At 38.6% G+C, this 18,662-nt stretch overlaps 2 protein-coding genes across 2 annotated transcripts in view; one reads left to right on the top strand and one right to left on the bottom strand.

The window, feature by feature from the left end:
- LOC124291699 (nuclear pore complex protein Nup85-like) overlaps positions 1-5,857 on the bottom strand; it is a 33,497-nt gene extending 27,640 nt beyond the window's left edge. The window contains exons 1-7 of the mRNA XM_046728755.1: positions 5,705-5,857; positions 4,864-4,963; positions 4,032-4,136; positions 3,672-3,732; positions 3,372-3,442; positions 3,011-3,124; positions 2,568-2,689 (exon numbers count right to left, since the gene is read on the bottom strand). Of these exons, the coding sequence (XP_046584711.1) occupies positions 2,568-2,689; positions 3,011-3,124; positions 3,372-3,442; positions 3,672-3,732; positions 4,032-4,136; positions 4,864-4,963; positions 5,705-5,749 (618 nt within the window). The 5' untranslated portion in view covers positions 5,750-5,857. The remainder of the gene's footprint in view (positions 1-2,567; positions 2,690-3,010; positions 3,125-3,371; positions 3,443-3,671; positions 3,733-4,031; positions 4,137-4,863; positions 4,964-5,704) is intronic.
- A 136-nt stretch (positions 5,858-5,993) lies between these two features.
- Positions 5,994-16,768, top strand: LOC124291700 (ketimine reductase mu-crystallin-like). Its single transcript, XM_046728756.1, has 8 exons — positions 5,994-6,217; positions 7,874-8,018; positions 9,309-9,371; positions 10,979-11,080; positions 12,289-12,466; positions 13,062-13,183; positions 13,301-13,385; positions 13,753-16,768. Exons 1-8 carry the CDS (start codon positions 6,051-6,053, stop codon positions 13,818-13,820), a joined length of 930 nt encoding a protein of 309 aa, XP_046584712.1. The 5' UTR covers positions 5,994-6,050; the 3' UTR covers positions 13,821-16,768.
- Positions 16,769-18,662: the final 1,894 nt, after the last annotated feature.

Here is an 18,662-nt window from a genome sequence, read left to right as displayed (position 1 = left end):
AATCTTTTTATTCAAAAAACATTGATACAACTGTCACAGGACATTTTCAGCGTGGAAAATGCATAATATGTACCCCAAGGACGATCTCTATGAAGAAGAACTGCAATTAGCAAAATGCACTACTTTAGGTTCTGTTTGATATATATGCCAAGTTTTGTTGATTGATATTGAACAGTTTTTGACAACGAAGTGTCAACTATATTCAGGATAATAAAGAGGTAGAAGTGTATCTTCTCAAACTACAATATTAAAATACCTCTTACTTCAAAAAAACAAAACAAAGAACTTGGAAAAAAGGCCACAATGTTTTTGCAGTTTAGAATCCTGGATAAACCCCTGCACTAGCAGTCTTCTGTACACAGACACTGCCTGTATCAGGCAGGTGCATCAACATATATCACAACATTTAGGAATTCAGAGAATTGCTCAAGGCTAAAGAGAGGCACTCATCAGTGGTTTATGATTAGACCTCTGATTTCCGCTCTTCATCAATGAATTAACAGTTATGCTCAAGGCTAAAGAGAGGCACTCGTCAGGGGTTTATGATTAGACCTCTGATTTCCACTCTTCATCAATGAATTAACAGTTATGCTCAAGGCTAAAGAGTGCAAAGGATTTTTTGTAAATGAAGTTTTTGATAACATTACTTCTCTGATGTTTGCTGATGACTTTTCTAATGTGAGTGACAGTGTTGGGAGATGACAGAAACACACTGATTGTGAAGTAGAATTTTGTGATAGATATGGAATGGAGATCAAGTTAGGACTGACTGACTGAGTTTAGTTTTACGCCGCTTTTAGCAATATTCCAGCAATATCACGGCGGGGGACACCAGAAATGGGCTTAACACATTGTGCCCATGTGGGGAATCGAACCCGGGTCTTCGGCGTGACGAGCCAACGCTTTAACCACTGGGCTACCCCACTGCCCCAGATCAAGTTAGGAAAAACTAAAATCATTGTTTTCAGAAGAGGTGCATTGTGAAAAGCAGGAAAAAGTGGTACATCAAATCACAAGATATTGAACTGGTCAGCTCATATAAGTATCTAGGAATCTGTTTCACATTCATTTGAAATTGTACAAAAGGATCTTATCAGTCAAATCAAGTTCAAGTAATGCAGTTATCTATGGTGAAATTGGGTAATTTCCTCTATTTGTTTGTCAGATGGGTAAAATGCTGAACTTCTGGTTTAAGCTACTTGCCATACCCACCAATAGGTATCCAAAGGCATGTTATTCAATGTTATTCCATGCTTTATGGTCTGGATGGTGCAGGAAGAAAATCATGGGCTTCATCAATCAGCCTTTTGCTCTTTTCATGTGGTTTTGGCAGTGTGTGGGAAAATTAAGGAGTTGAAGATAAATCATCATAGCTAATTCTGTTCAAGCTGAGAGCTATTGACTGTTGGAAATAAAACCAGTCAGCGAATATAAATGAAAGTAGCAAGTTATCACTTTATTGCAAATAAAAATCTTTGTTGAAATGGAATCATATTTCAGTGTGGTACAAATCACCAGATACAGAACTGCGTTTACAAGATTCAGATGCATTAACCATAATGGGCAGGAATAAATAGAGAAGCAGAGGCCCAGATCAGCTGCGTATCCGGGTAAAATACGCATAGAAAATTTCCAATTAGGCATTGAAAAATAATTGTTGCATACCAATTACGCATTTGAAATGCTAGATATGCAAAAAGTTTAAAACAAATGCGTACGGAATATATTATAAAAATTGCATGCGTAATGAAAAAGATAGATTACTATCAAGTTGTACTGTTAGTATAGGACTAGTGTTGTACTGTCAGTATAGGATGAGTGATTATTTATGAAATCATTTCCATCATATTTAAGTTGGTTTTGATTAAGCATGACATAAGGCAGAACATACCTGCTTAGTAAACTTACTCAATGACATAATACTTAGGTGAGTAAAATGACTGAAATACGCACATATTTGAAAGCAGTGGGTAAAGGAAAATGAAATACCCACTCAACTTTCATAATACCCACTCAAAAAAAATACAGTGGGTACAGTACCCACATGAGCTAAATCTTATCTGGAGCTCTGGAGAAGAAAGAGGGTGCAATTTCTGTTTGTCTGTACTTAACAGAAGTATACTTGAGGATGAGATCCACTTTCTTATTATTTGTTCAGTGTCATGATCTTAGAGCTCAACTACTGAAAATACTGCAATATCTTTCCAATGTAAACAAGTTTATACATTATCATTGTAACATATAATGAATTGTGAAAATCAGTCAATCATTAGCAGAATTTATTTTCAGGGCCTCAACTGTGAGGGAAATGTACTATAGCACCTGATGGAAGGGAGATAACCCAATCTAATTCAACATTGTTCATCACTGTTCATCATTGTTTGATGATTTGTCGCTTTCTATGTGAAATGTTATATATTGTATCATGCAATCTATATTTTGAAATCTTGTGTAATATTTATTATGTATTCTGTACAGCTATCCACCAAGAGTATAGCATACTGTTTGTACCCTGGGCCTATGACCCCTAATACTGAATAAAAGAACGGAATTAGATTGACACTCACAGCGTCCCAGTACATGGGATGTGAGTCTGGCTGCTCATCTCGGTGCACCTCCATTGCCAACCTCTTCCCTTCAGAGAAGTGCCATCTCAGCCAGTCGAGCAGTTGCCGCAACACCAGACCATCTGCAACCGGAGGCACCACACACTTCAGGTTTGACTTGCATAAAATGGGAGTCACAAGACATGCAAGCTAATAGAACAGCACAAGTAAATGTGTAAATGGTCAATGCCAGAGAATAATTTGTCTTGACTATCTGAAGATACATGAAGTTGCACAGGCCAAGGTAGACAACTCTGGGGGACGGATGTAAATCTGTATTCTACTGTCTCCCTCTTCCAGAACTGTCTGTTAGGTTAAGGTAGGGAAGATAAAGCACTGTGTAGTGTGAGGAAAGGTAGAACACATATCTTCTTGAGTAACCATTATTAAGTTTCAGAATTTACCTGAGCTTGTGTCCACAAAGAGTATCTCACAGAGACTCCAGATGAGCTGAATCATCTCGAACATTTGTAGTTGGTTCTCATAGTATGCCCGCTGGTGCTCATCCTGGGTTGTGTCTGGACAAACATTGAGCTAATTTAGCATCACAAAATACCAACAAGGACTAGGCTACTGGCAGAAATATATAGAAAAAGTGTTTGCTGTGCCCACAGCCTTTACACATACCACAGATCCTATAGCTTAAGAGCTGCCAGTATTGTGTTTTACCAGACTTTTCTAACATGTTCATTAATGACATCTAGAAACCTGATACTAAATGATGAAGTGATGATGTTACACTGGAACCATTGCAACTGGAATTACCTGTCAGGTGTAACAGCTCCATGCTGCAGGCCTTCAGGACAGAGCGATACTGCTTGCTGGCCTTCACCAGTCTGTAGCAAAACAATCACAACTCACATCAACAGCAAAATGGATAAAAATACACAGTAATGATACTTAAGAGAGTTGATACTCAAAACAATTCATGAATTCAAACTGAAAATAAAGGATGGACATCTATGAGCAAAACACAGATTTCAAGTTACAGTGGCATGTTTGTCCCAAATTCGTCCTCTCCCCTACCCACCTTATTTGAATCAGTAAGCACAACAAACCACTTACTGTGTGTGTAGAGCTGTCCCAGACAGACTGTTCACTTGCCCCTGGAGCATAACGAAGATATCTGAAGTGAAAACATGGGTGTGTCATTATTCTCTGCCTGTGTATCTAAATTAGACAAAGAATCCGAACAATGCTAAGATCAAGGAGGATCATTAATTAGATGTGGGTAAACTCTCAATCATCAAAAAAACCACTTGTACTTCATCTTTCGTGGCTACACCTAACTGTGTAGGTACATCACATGCAGTCTCCTCAGTTTCAAAACCCATGTCACTAAATCCCCTTTTGTGTCAAGCATAGGTTGCTGGGAACAAACTACAACCCAGAATCCCCATGGGACAAATTACTCGATTTCCTTACTGTGTGACTCGTTGACAAGTTTGCGTGTGATTGGTCCATGCATTTCAGTGTGCCATCGGATGTGAGACACCTCAGCAGCAGACGTCCCCTCTCCCTGTTGCCTGTCTGTAACCAACAAAAATATTTACCAATTTATTATTCAAGATTGTTTTCATTATCAACTCCATGCATATGATGAAAAGTGAAACCCTGCCAGATACTAGAGGGATGTTTTAATACACTTCTCATGCTTATATCATTCACATCGTAACACATAAATTCATAACAAAATTAATCTGAAAATACATCTTAGTATTTTACATATTATTCTTCTGTTACATAACAAAAAAACATTTTGAATGAGAGAAATAATGCTGAAGGGGTCGTCAGCACAAGTACTACAAATATGTACCTCAGGTACGTTTCTGTATACAGACATGTACCCTTACAAAGTCAAACTTCAGAAAAGTACCCGGTACCCTAAACCAGTCCATATTCCGCAACCCAATACCAAAACTGTATGTAGTTATTCCCGTTAAGCTGATTGCAAGTGGTGTATGTTGTGCACCGCGAAATATTCGTTACTGTGTATGCTCTTGTATAACGCAATCAAATGCATCTAATACAACAGTATGACAGTTTCGATCAAGAAAACGGCACAATGCAGAATGGAATTGTCCTAGGGTACGTTTCTGTATTCTGATTTTGTTTAGGGTACATGTCTGTATACAGAAACGTACTACCTCGGGTACATATCTGTAGTACCCGTGCCGACAACGACCCCTTCAGTAGAAATAATATATCAACTACAAATATGCATTCATCTCAAGCACTTCAAGAACATGCAGCTTACTTTGGCTGAGAGTCTCTTGTCTCCCCTCTGGGTAAACATACAGCTGGTTGCCCAACCCCCATGTAGCTGACAGGGCCTCACTAGACCCACACGGTATAGCCTACAACAAAGGCAATTATCAAACAAATACATCAAGATGGAAGCCCAGAGAGTAATATATCCTAATCCTAAAACAGCTATCAGTTTTCATATGTATAACTCAGCATACATATGAAAACTGACAGCTTGTTTTCTTTGAAAATCAAGTACATGGATAGCAAAAAGCACAAGCTTGACACATGATGACAATAACCAAACATATCCTGCAATCTTGTATCAAATATAACTGGCATAGTTGGAATACCATTCACTCTGAAATAGCGAACTGTGTGAGAGAAACAAATCAGAAAAAATGCTTTTGTGTGTAACAGCTGTGATCAGTGACATGTGTCAGAGTTAGTGACAGATAATTTGAGTACGTATTCTTGTGCATGAAGTGTAACAAATAAATAAGTGTGAAGTAATATATCAGTGTTCAAGTCTATTTGAATTCTTTTTGTATCAAGGGGAACCTTGTTAACGAATCAGTTCCAAGTGATCTGTTTACGACAAACAATACACGGTACTACACTTATTTACCCGGACAGTAATTTCTTGGCAAATAACCCAATCATAAATGATAAAGATGCGAAAGGCTAGTTTTGTTTTGAAATTTGAACTCGTTCTTTTTCTCTTCACAATAAGAAATCAGAAGAGAAAGCTAGTTTCTGGTATGCTTGAAAAAACAACAACTTTAATTGTTTGCTTGCAAAGTTCATATCAAACTGTAATGATGAAAAAAACAGAAAATAATCATATTTACCAGATAAAACAACTCGCTTTCCCGCTCCGCAGCCATGCTTGTCATTTTGCCACTTCCGGTTGGTGTGTGTGGACGCGTTTATTGCATAAAACAAACATTTGTCAAGAAACTTAAGAACGCATATTTGTCGTTGAATTAAGTATGTAACTTCTACATTTACTCACTTTTCCACAATCTTTATTCAAATTAAATATGGAAAGAAAAGATTGACATTTTCACAATGTTTTAAGTAAAACGAGCAACAGTTCCATGTTTCAGTTGGTTCACGACTATAAGCGTACTAGCCCAAACTCACCCTCCCTATCGAATCCGTATATGTCATGTGACTTTGTTTATCTCGGTCAAAATGGTTGACCTCATCAGTTTTGTCCCAGCTAGCAAGGTTTTAGAAGTTTTAAAGTATGAATCCCTAATCGATACCATTGAATTAGCGTTCAAGAAGTTTTCTTCACGTCCCGAGTCTGGAGTCTGCCAACCGATGAGAAGTGTCATTTTTGTTCCACCTACAAATGGGTTCGTTAACCATTTTTATCACGAAATTGCCCTTTGGCCTTTGCTGTACACTGATCTAGCATTCCTCTTCAATAATTAGGATTTTTGTTACAGGTGCCGTACAGTATATAATTAGTTACACCACGCAGATTAAGTGACAAGCTATTTGTCACGTCTCTGGTGTGTAATGACGACGATGATGATTTTGAGATTTTACATGCGCTTTCGAAATGATGGGGTCATTATACAGGCTGTAGGTGAATTCGTAGACCAGACTGGTTCGTAGACGTGGAAATCCGGTGGATTCGTAGACGGATTGAGCGGTGGATTCGTAGACGTTAGTAAAATGGGAAAAGTTCAACCTCAATGATGATGAAAATCGACGAAAAGTGTTTGCATTTTGTGAAATAAATAAAATATATCAGGTAAGTATGATCGGCGGTGAAAATATGCTTAAAATAATAAAATATGCTTCACAGCGGTCCACGTCCGACAAATTCCTACAAATCATAGGCCGCTAATATATTAAATTCAGTTGTGTAAAATTAAAAGATAAGTACTAGGTAAGTATCGTCATTCAATTCAACTACGCAGACCAGCAGAGAAGTAGCATAAAACATTTCTTAAGAAAACACTTACATCTCCTACACAGAGTATTTCGGAATCAAAACAACTCACCACTTCCTAATTAACATTCACAACAACTCAGTGAAACCTGATAATCCTCCCACAACAATGAAAACAGTCAGGAAATTATGATGAGTAGACTAATTTTGTCTGATCTGCATTTTATTAGTATAGTGATTGATTATGCCTCACATTTTTATAATTTGTTTTCTAGAGTCATACAAATACATGTAAAACAAGTCTAGACAAGAGACGGGGAAAATATTCGTTCACTCTTCGATCACACTTTCTTGTCCTTAGCTGCCCGTAGTTTCGTATCACTGAAAACAAAGCATAACAACTTCGTTATACACATTCAAACTTAATATATATACTATTATTCAATTATTAATGCACGTCTACGAAATCACCGTCTACGAACCAGTCTGGGTTACGAATCCACCGCGTCTACGAACTGGTTCAGTCTACGAAATCACCGTATCCCATTATACATGACCGAAAGCTAGTACAACCTGAAAGGTGGTATGCTTCCATAATTAATTTTTGTATGAATTTTGTATTTCTCACCAGTTTTGATTAGCATATAGATGTTTAAAGTTTTAGGTGTGTGTGTGTTAGTGTCCAGTGAGCAGGAGCATCATTCTGTGTTGTTTGTAGTGTGTGCAGTGTAGTAGGACATGTTAAGGCGTTTTTGTTTCGCTGCAGTGTGTGCATTTGCCGTTAGGTGTTTTTGCTATTTTATGTTGGTGGGACTTTGATTTTTGTGTGACCTGTGTTTAATTATGGCCCTGTCAATATGTTTGGATTTATGGTAAATTATTAGTTTTATGAGTGCATGGTTTTTAGAGTAGGTTTTGTAGTTTAGATTTTGAATTTTGGTACTTACTTTGCCACTTTGGGAAGATGTTTTGTTTGGATAGGCTTTTCATTTCGTTTTTTAGATAATGGTATGTTTAAGTTATACTTCTTGGAGTGTAAGTGTCTTTGAATTGGCTGCCTGGTTGGCATGTTTGTGTCTGGGCTATTTAAAATATAAATTTATTTTGACAGATTTTTGGGAGTTATGCCTGGCTACAGTCAACACGATGATGTTCTGGCAACCAAGCTGGTCTCATTTTTTCCCCAGAATAAAGATTTACCAACACACAATGCTGTTATCCTGATGTTTGACGTCCATAATGGATTACCTAAAACTGTAGGTTGCACATCATGATTAGTCTGTTAGAAAGTATCATTTAGTGTGTGCATGGTTGGCCCAGTCTCAGACGCTGCAGTTTGGTGTGCAGAGTTGTGTCCCTTAAGTGTGGCAGAGACATTATTGTGGGCTCAAACCCCAGATTGTGTTGCTAGGTTTGGCAGCATCATACCCATGTGTGTTTCACCAAAGGACACACAAATGTCTGGCTTTCCTGCCTTAACATTAATCTACTTTTGTTGAACTGTTATTCAGTGTTGTATTAGCCCAAAGTCAGTCTCCTAAACTGAGTGCTGAGTTGCACCTGAATGTGTGCTGGTGCTATTCCACCAGCTGTTTGTCACCCCTCGGTGTGCAGCGTGAAAATAGCACAATATTACATGATGGTTTCTTAAACAACCTTTTCAACAATCGATCATAAAATGTCAGATTTCAGATCCTTTGGGCTCAGAGGTTTCAGGACCATGTGTCTTATTTATGTTTTATGCACTTATCTCTATTTTGAGATATTTAATCACTCATCGTTCTCATTTGAGCCCAAACAATGCAGAGGTGTCTTCAAAAAGTGTGCGTTCCTTTTTCTCTCTTCAGATACCATTTGATTATTTTTTTGATAATTTCTCATAATAAAAGTGATTCACAAAATCTGAGGGCCCTATTTGTTAAATGGAGAGACAGTATCAGGGGAAAAAAATAATGAGACGGGTGTCCATATCAAGAGATAAAAGGGATGAGTAGTTTATTTATAGAGTCACTATCAAGAAAAACAAAAAAAAGGTTAGCCTAATTGGAGAGTCAATATCAAGAAAATGATATAGAATGGCAGCTTATTTGGAGTGTCAGTATCAAGAAAGAGGTATAAAATGACAGCTTATTTAGAGAGTATATATAGAAAAAGGTATGGAATGGCAGCTTATTTGGAGAGTCAATATCAAGAAAATGAAGTTGGGCAGGCAGGTAATATGTATTTCACTGCTGAGAATGCCATTATTGACGGAAAGCAATTTTTCTGATATCATCTCTGATATTAATTATAATGTCATCATTATCATTTCAGAAGAGTAATTTACAAATTTAATGCAAGATACAAGAAGAGATATAGCTATAAAACTGTCAACTAAAATCTGTGAAAAAAATATCTAATGCACCTTTCCAAAATTTTGACATAATTTTCAACATATTTCATGTTTTTTGAGATTTGGGCATTGTTTTTCTTTTGACTGATGTATTGTTGTACCATCAGTAATGGTTAAAGACACAGAGAGGTACTTTACTGTTTATGTTTTGAAGATCTTGGATGGAGAGGTGATCACAATGATGAGGACGGCAGCAGCATCGGCCGTGGCTACCAAGGTATATATTCCTTAACTATTCACTGAGCATTTGCTGCAGCGTGATACTTTCAGGCTTATTATGACTATGAGTAATGTCAGGTGAAGTTTTGATACCCAACAGTGTATATAAAGAGGAAATGGTAAGAAAACAGTGTAAATTACCCTCACAATGCTGGCTACAAGTGATCCCAAGCCACTGTTAATTTTATTGAGATCTACCACTTTAACTTTCAGCTGGATGCAAGTTCATCTGAATTTTCAGTTCAAGCTAGCTCATTGTGTCTATCATAAACATTTCCAATATCTCCGTAATTATAGGGTCTCTGAAACTGAAACTTTGCAAGTATGATTCCAACAATGGCATGTCAGAGATTTCACATAAAATTCCTATCCTAGTTAAAACATCGCAGTCAAGGAAGCCATATTTTTGCCAATTACTCACACAAATAATAATGGATAAGGAAGTTCTTGATGTAATTATTATACATGTATATATTTGACTTTCAAGCTTCTAGTAGAGCTGTTTGTTGAACCATTGTTAAAAAATGTACCATCCAGCTGCCAGATGTCTTGTGGTGTAGGGTCGGCTTGTGTACGTTTTACATCCAACTGCCAGATGTCTTGTGGTGTGGGGTCGGCTTGTGTACGTTTTACATCCAACTGCCAGATGTCTTGTGGTGTGGGGTCGGCTTGTGTACGTTTTACATCCAACTGCCAGATGTCTTGTGGTGTGGGGTCGGCTTGTGTACGTTTTACATCCAACTGCCAGATGTCTTGTGGTGTGGGAGGGTCGGCTTTCCAATGCGCTTTTACATCCAACTGCCAGATGTCTTGTGGTGTAGGAATTCCAACTGCCAGATGTCTTGTGTACGTTTTACATCCAACTGCCAGATGTCTTGTGGTGTAGGGTCGGCTTGTGTACGTTTTACATCCAACTGCCAGATGTCTTGTGGTGTAGGGTCGGCTTGTGTACGTTTTACATCCAACTGCCAGATGTCTTGTGGTGTAGGTCGGCTTGTGTACGTTTTACATCCAACTGCCAGATGTCTTGTGGTGTGGGTCGGCTTGTGTACGCGTTTTACATCCAACTGCCAGATGTCTTGTGGTGGGTCAGAGTTGGCCACACATCCAACTGCCAGATGGTCGGCTTGTGTACATTTTACATCCAACTGTCAGATGTCTTGTGGTGTGAGTTGGCCGCAACCCATCGCGGTGGGGGTCGGCTTATGTACGAAACATACCATTTTGACACTGATTTCAAGGGTCAAGTTGGGGGGTCGGCTTATCTACGGTAATATACGGTAATGTTCAACTAGAGCTGCTTCTTCAGTCATGGTTCAGCAAAAGGTTAGGGATTAACTTAATGCATTCACTAACCATGTCCCAATGAAGGTGAACCAATGTATGCATTCAGTAACTGTGTACGCCCAATGAAGGTAGGGAGACCAATAACTTGGGACAAGGTATGCATTCAATAACCATGTCCCAATAGAACACCTGTTTATCTTGTTTTATCTTCATTGTTTACATCCTCTTTTCAAACCACCATGTTTTAAAGCTGACATTTAGCATACATGCTGAAATGTGATGTCTCCAAAAGTACTCAAAAGGTGGTTTGTGTTGCAGTACCTGTCTCCCCCGAACTCCACGACTCTCGCCATCCTTGGTGCAGGCGTCCAGGCCAGGTCTCACTTCCACGCCCTTACTCAAGTCAGAACATTCAGCCAGGTAAAGATGCTCACGTTTCATCTTTCATTTATTGCAGGATACAAATTGTGAATAACACTCATTTAGATATGGTTGTACACATCATTAAAACTAATTTAAATGTACTTTGCACAGTAAGTGTACTGATTTTCCTTTGATCAGAAATATAATCTAATTTTAGACTGTTAAATGGCTAATTTGATATCATGAAATCACGGTTTGTTTATCCATGATTTGAGGGGGTAACCTAATTGTGGCTACGATATCTCCATGCTTTCAGCTGCAGGGTGTGTGACCATTAATGGCGATGTTGTACGTTTGAGTCAAATTTACTTTTCTCGATATGCCACCTTTCAAAGAAAATATAACAAACAGGGGTGGAAATAACCCATTGCCCGACGTCCGAGTCCAGTGTTTTTTTTCTGTCGGGCAAGCAAATTTTTATATCACACTGTACCGGTGTCCAGTTGACTTTCCAATGTTTATTATGTTGTTTATTTAAAAAATCAGCAAGAAAACGGTTGGTATAGTGGGAAAATAATCAGGGCAAGTGACTTTACATGTGCCACTGTACCGGAGGACACTAGCAATTTTAAACGTATTTCCACCCCTGAACAAAGGAGATACTCCTGCCTCTGTACTCATTCAGATTAGAAAACGTCACCATGAACAAAGATGTGTTTAGGTGGCTTTATCAGTTAGTGTATCAGGTGTTCCCTTCTTAACATTTACAAATCATTAACAGTCTTGTACATGCTTTGCAAGGATATAAGGTAAGATTCCAGTCCAGGTTACCTTGGCACATTTTCAGGAGAGAAATACCACTGTTGTGTTCAAAATTACAGATTGGTTGTTTTTCTTTAATAAGAATGTTGCATTATGTATAATAATGCCTCTTTTTCTTTCTTAATCTTGTTTGGAGTAAGACATAATTCACTTAATCACATCAGATGTAATTGTGTTAATATTTATAGGGTATGTTGTAATCGAAAGTTGGGAATTTCTACCAACATTTTGTTGGGATCAAGTAGTGTCCTCTTAGCATGTCTTGGTAAATCACTGATTTGGGCATCTTAATCTAGAGTTTGACGTCCAACTGAGTATGTAGTCCCAGTAACATGGTCTGATGAAAACAGTATTAGACTCTGGTTAACCTGCTCTCGGTCTGCTCACATTTATCAAAAGCTAAAATCTCCATTGACTAACTCACTCCGTCACTGACTCGCTAGGTGAGACTGTGGAACTGGAGAAGGGAACGAGCAGACGTTCTGGCTGCTGAGATTGGAGGCACAGCTTTTGACACTGCAGAGGAGGCTGTCCGTGATGCCGATGTCATCGTCACTGTGACATCATCATCAACACCGGTGTTGAAGAAAAACTGGGTTAAGCCTGGGACCCACATCAATGGTAAAAGATCAATATATTTTTTCTTATTCTGATTGTGAAATATTCATTCTATACACAAGAGTTATTCAAAGAATTTACTCAATGTTGCTGTTGCTGTTGAGGTTGCCAGTGTTTCTAATACTGTTGATGTTACTGATGCTGTTGTTGATGTGACTCATGTTGCTGTGCTGTTGAGGTTATTAGTTACTCATGTTGCTGTTGCTGTTGGTTGCCAGCTGTTGTTTCTAATGCTGTTGATGATGCTGCTGTTGATGTTACTGATGCTGTTGTTGATGTGACTCATGTTGCTGTTGCTGTTGAGGTTGCCAGTGTTTCTAATGCTGCTGTTGATGATGCTGCTGTTGATGTTACTGATGCTGTTGTTGATGCGACTCATGTTACTGATATATTGGGGTTGTCAATGTGCTGTTGATGTTACTGATGCTGTTGATGATGTGCTGATGCTGTTGTTGGGTTGCCAATGTTTCTAATGCTGTTGATGATGCTGCTGTTGATATTACTGGGGTTGTCAATGTTTTTAATGCTGTTGATGGCGCTGATGCTGTCGGGGTTGCCAATGTTTCTAATGATGTTGATGACGCTGATGCTGTTGCAGCCGTGGGTGCCTGTCGACCAGATTGGCATGAGATCGATCCAGACTTGATGCTCCACAGCGTGGTGTATGCTGACAGCTATGAAGGCGGGTACAAGGAAAGTGGCGACATTGTCTTGTCTAAGGTATTTAAGTTTGCTTACATGGGTTCATTTATGGTTAAAGATGAAGAATGACATTGAGAAGATACCAGATCAGTGAGAGGGATCCTCTTCTCAAAATTGCTTCACAATTGTTCACAGGCAGAGATATATGCAGAACTAGGGGAGGTAATTCTCGGGAAGAAGGAAGCTCACAAAGACAAGACAACTGTCTTCAAATCTCTTGGTAAGTTGAGATTCAAATCTTCAGTCAAGAAACTACAATGGCTGATAGACCCCCTGGAGTAGTTTTGTTTGTCCAGTCACTGGTGTATTAAAAAGGTGGATCACTGTCATACTGCAAAAATAAGAAACACTGTACAGTTTGACATGGTGTGATCAGACCTGATAGAGTGTTGTCAGATCGTGGATTGCCCACACTTACATGATCATTTAGCAGCTGTGACACAGGTATATTATTGCTGACTGCTGTGTCAAACATTCACTTCAAACTTGCAAAATTGTACCAGTACATTGTGTAAAACCTAAATAAGTTATTAATAAACCAGAATTCTCACCGCAGTCAAAGTACAATACTTGCCATTGTATTTCAGGTCTCGGTATCCAGGATGTTGTCTCTGCCAAGCTGGTGATGGATAAAATAGAGATGCAGCAGGCTTGAGCCTTGGATGGAGCATGAGTCTGTCTCACATACGTCTCTCTGAATGGCAAATGCAAACACAAAGAGCGACAGTGAGTCCAAACAAGAGGCTGGGGACTTTCTCGCAGAGATATGTTGGTGCTAGTCATACTGTCAAGATTGGTTTGAGGATTCCCTGGCAGATTTTGTGATATATCCAGAAGCTGATAATCAGTCCTATCCACATTATGCAGAGGTTTATCTTTATTTATGTTTTTCTGTCACTTTTTTTCAACCACCAACTCCTACCCTTATACACCAATATACCAGACCAACTGAACCACTTTTTGCACTGTGAGTCACTATATATAATAATCCTAAGGCCATTGTAAATCCTTTAGATTTTTGTTCCCAACGTAACAAAACTACCTCGAGATCAGTGGTCACAGGTACCTTCAGATGAAAGACATCACTATGTATGTTCTCTTTATGTCATAAAAAAAACAATTTTATTTAGTCCTTCCAAACATTCTTCTCTTATTTAACACATCTGTCAACACTTTATGCATGCAGTCCATAACAAAGACCATCACTATGTGTGTCCTCGTACAATTTCTTAAGAAAAAAATGAAATATTAATATATAATCCTGTCTACCCCATAATTATATAACACATTGATAGAAAACAAAAGTTGTGCCTTATCTATGGATGTATCATTAGATAATCAGAGGTAAAGCCCAAGAGTTTATGTGAAATTTCTGCCTGAAAATGGAACAAAAGTATATATTGTTTGATTACAAATCAGTTACATGTACATGTATATGATGGTGAATTTTGAGGATGATCTCAGATTTAGGTGAGTGCATCCACTGTTTTATGATTGAGTGAGTTTGTTAGTGATAATTGCTGATCATGATATCAGCAGTCTTGCAGTCAGTTCTTGCTGTATTTTAGCATGAAAGGTAATAGTGTGCTTAGTGGGTAATACATGTGCTTCAGTTTTTGCAATAATAATATGAAGCAAGCAACAGTAGTAATATTATGTTATTATCTCATTTTGTCAAATTTATTGACATTGAGCAGACCAGTTATGATTTATATCTTGCCTCATCTTGTTTTAGCATGTTTATGCAGAAAAGTCCCACTCAGTACAATGTAATTGTACGTAGATGTTATTCCTTATTTTGTTTATTATAGATGTGTACGTGCTTCTAGTCCTTGATTATACTCCATGCTTAAAGACACCCAATAACCGTGTAACTTGTCAAATCTTAAAGCTGGGTAAGTGTACATGAGCTGGTAGAATTGCGTTCACCATGTACTACTGACTGATTCGGGAGTTATGTGGCGTAGGCAGTAATATTGGTGCTCTTGGTCATAATCGCTTGAACAATATATCATTGTCTTCTTGTGACTACAGCCCATCTCTGCCTAGATGACAGCCTAGAGAGCGGGACCTCGATCCACAAAGTGTTTGTAACGTTACAACCTGTCGTAACTCTATAGTTTTTTCATAGGCTTACAAATGTCGTAGTGCTACGAAAGTTTTGCGCATCGGGACCCTTGGTTACTGGGTCTCCTTTTCAAACTGCGACATGGTTACTGGGTCTCCTTGTCAAACTGCGACATGGTTGCTGGGTCTCCTTGTCAAACTGTGACATGGTTACTGGGTCTCCTTGTCAAACTGTGAAATGGTTACTGGGTCTCCTTGTCAAACTGTGACATGGTTGCTGGGTCTCCTTGTCAAACTGTGACATGGTTACTGGGTCTCCTTGTCAAAGTGCGACATGGTTACTGGGTCTCCTTGTCAAACTGACATGGTTACTGAATGTGATAACAAATTTGGCCAGTTACCGTAGACACTGGTCGGCTTATCGATAGGTTACACTTTCATCAAACTTTTTTTCAGGGTTTGAAAACATTGTATCGCTTCATGTGAACAAACAACAGAAGATGACTTTGTCAGTAAAGACATCAAATTCTAGTTTGTTTTTGCTAGGCAGTGTCTTATATGCAGGGATTAAGATTAACGTGTGTATTTGTCTCGTATACAGAGCCAGAAATAGCAATCAGCTGTGCACACGTTCCCCCGCGACCTACCTGTAATTTAGTTAAAACATACGCAGTAATATAAGTAGATGAATTCTGTTGCAGTGATCGGAACAATACAGTATCTGAACTATTATTGTATAAAGAGAAATATATTTTAGGTAATAATCAGGGTAATAATCATCGCAGTTCATCCCCATTTGAACTCACGTCATGTGACCATCATGATATCAGAATGATATCACCATCATTTGACTACATCTGTTGATCAGGCTTGACCAGTGGCTAAGCGTTTGGAATTATAACACTGATTAAATTACCAGACAATCAGAATATAAAATAATCAAGTTTCTACAATGTGAATATACTGTTACTCACTTACTTGCTAGGTGATATACAGTTTACTGCTTTATTCGATGTTATAACAATCAGACAGTAGTCAGTGTTATACGACCAGAGTTCATTTCTTTGTTATTCCAGTCCTCATGAAAGACAAAGAAAATATTATGTCAGTCAAATATATCACTAGTCTAAGATGGGGATTGGACTTGTTTTCCAACAATCCTGTGGAGAAATTTCATGTCTGTGAAATACCACCTACCATATCTCAAGCTTGAAGAATTGATGAATTGATTTCAAGTATTTCCATGGACTGTGTCTCCATATGAATGTAACAATATGTCATATATTTCATATACCCGGTATCCATAGGAACAGGTATCAGTATTAATTTTTAATTTTCTGGCGTAAGCCATGCTCAGTAATACTCATGATTAGTACAATGTTTCATAGCTTGCCAAAGTAAATATGTAATCACTGTTTTCTGATATTTATGCAGCTGATTTTAACCACATTTTAATGCATTTTGTTGTTGTTGATATCTCCATGGGTGTGTTTTAACCTAGTTTTCAAATGCAGCAAATAAATTTACACAAATTTTCCTATGCCTGTGTTATTTGTGAGACCAGCCTGCAACAAAGTGGGCACTATAGACTTTGCTCATGACATCAGCCACTGGTTGTGTGGTCCAGGTTCAGTTGGTTACATCCCCATGATGGAGATGGAATACTGCTCCAGTGTCAAGACACAACCCAGTGAGTGAATTTAGTCAGTCAACAGCCGTACAGTTACCATCACAGCACAGCATAATGATTCCTGAAACTGGCTGTTGGGTTGAGGCTCTGAACATCACTTGTCAGAGTGAGTGAGTGAAATGTTTACTGCCACTTGGAACAGCATTATATTTACTAAAGCTTTGTCTATTGTGGCAATTGTAGGGCCATGGGACATTTTTTTAAGTTATTTATGACAGGCTACTGGTAACCCTGACCCTCAACAAAACATTCAAGTGAAGTGGTGAATGTGGTGGAGTGTGGTCCTGTGCATAGAGCTCAGGTCACAATTCAGTTGAGCACAGAGAGTCCTTTGATGGTTGACCCTGTTTTGCAGCTTGATTCCTACGAGTTTCTAGGACTTCAGTCCTGCCCCTAGTCTGTCATATAGACCCTGAAGCAAACATATCCAAGAAAGCACTCGCAAGTGTAAAATTGTGGCATATCACGATTTTCACAGCTTCAGGGTCTCGGAAAATGAAGAAAGTCTAAGGGCTCCTTTTCATTATTTATTTTTCTTACTATGAACTTTTTCCCCCTGTAAAATATGTTCATTTCAGAGACTAGTTGTTAGTCTATCCTGCCCCACAACGAAGCACATGTGATATAGTATGACCAGAAATTATTGAGAATTTTAGGAATATGTTTAATTGGATTTCTAGTATAAACAACCTTGACCAGCTATCAAGTGCTTGGTTTCATTCAAGAGAGACAACTCCGTTAATCCTTTTTCATTAGTTTGTGAAGAGTTATCCCCCTTTGTTTACTTGCTAGCAGACGACATTTTCAGTGATCCTCAGTATGGATGATTTAGAGAAGAGGAAGTTGATTTTAGAGTATTATAACAGGGACATCAGATCAGCTAAAGTGATTTCAAGTAGAACAGGCATCCCTTTGCCCACTGTTTATCGTGTTTTGAAAAATATTGCAAATGGATATGGCATTGAGCACCAGGGAGGCGCAGGTAGGACCAGAAAATTGACTGTCGGTGACAGGAGGCAGCTTGGTATTCTTGTTTTTAAAAACAAACGAAGGAGTTTAGAAAACTTAAGACTGGATATGATTGATAGAGGAACTGTGGCTGTCTGTAAGGAGACAATTAGAACTGAGCTGCATGCAATGGGTTGGCAGAAAAGTCGAGGAATTCCATCACCGATCATGAAACCTGAACAAAAGGCGAAGGTTGAACTGGTGCTTACAGCATAGAAATTTTAACTGGGACAATGTGATTTTCTCAGATGAAAGTTCTGTGTGGCTGTTACCTAATACCTGAAATTCTAGACCAAACAAACTGCAAAACCTTTGTATCAGCGCCCAAAGTACAGTCCGAAATTTAACGTGTGGGGTGGCATATCTGTGTTAGGGGCAACGCCCCTCTGTGTTTTGAAGGGAATATGAACAGTGAGCGGTACACAGATATTCTCGAGGGACATTTAACTTCCATCTGCCACGTGTTCTATGGAAATTTTGGGATTTTCCAGCAGGACAACGACCCAAAACATCGTTCAAAGCATTCACAGGCCTGGTTTCGGACCCAAAATATGACATTATTAGATTGGCCAAGCTATAGCCCTGACCTAAATCCAATAGAAAATGTTTGGGGACTTATGAAGGAAAGTGTCAATAAGAAAAATCTGACAAATATTGCTGAAATGAAAGAAGAGGTGGTCCGATATTGGGACAGCATGGACCACGACTTTCTAACTTCTTTGATCAGTATTA

The sequence above is a fragment of the Haliotis rubra genome, unplaced genomic scaffold (genome assembly GCF_003918875.1).
Source record: "Haliotis rubra isolate DU_JTF1 unplaced genomic scaffold, ASM391887v1 Scf5, whole genome shotgun sequence".
Lineage (NCBI taxonomy): Eukaryota > Metazoa > Mollusca > Gastropoda > Lepetellida > Haliotidae > Haliotis > Haliotis rubra.
Note: the sequence above shows the minus strand (reverse complement) of the source record. Positions and strands in the feature narration are given on the sequence as shown.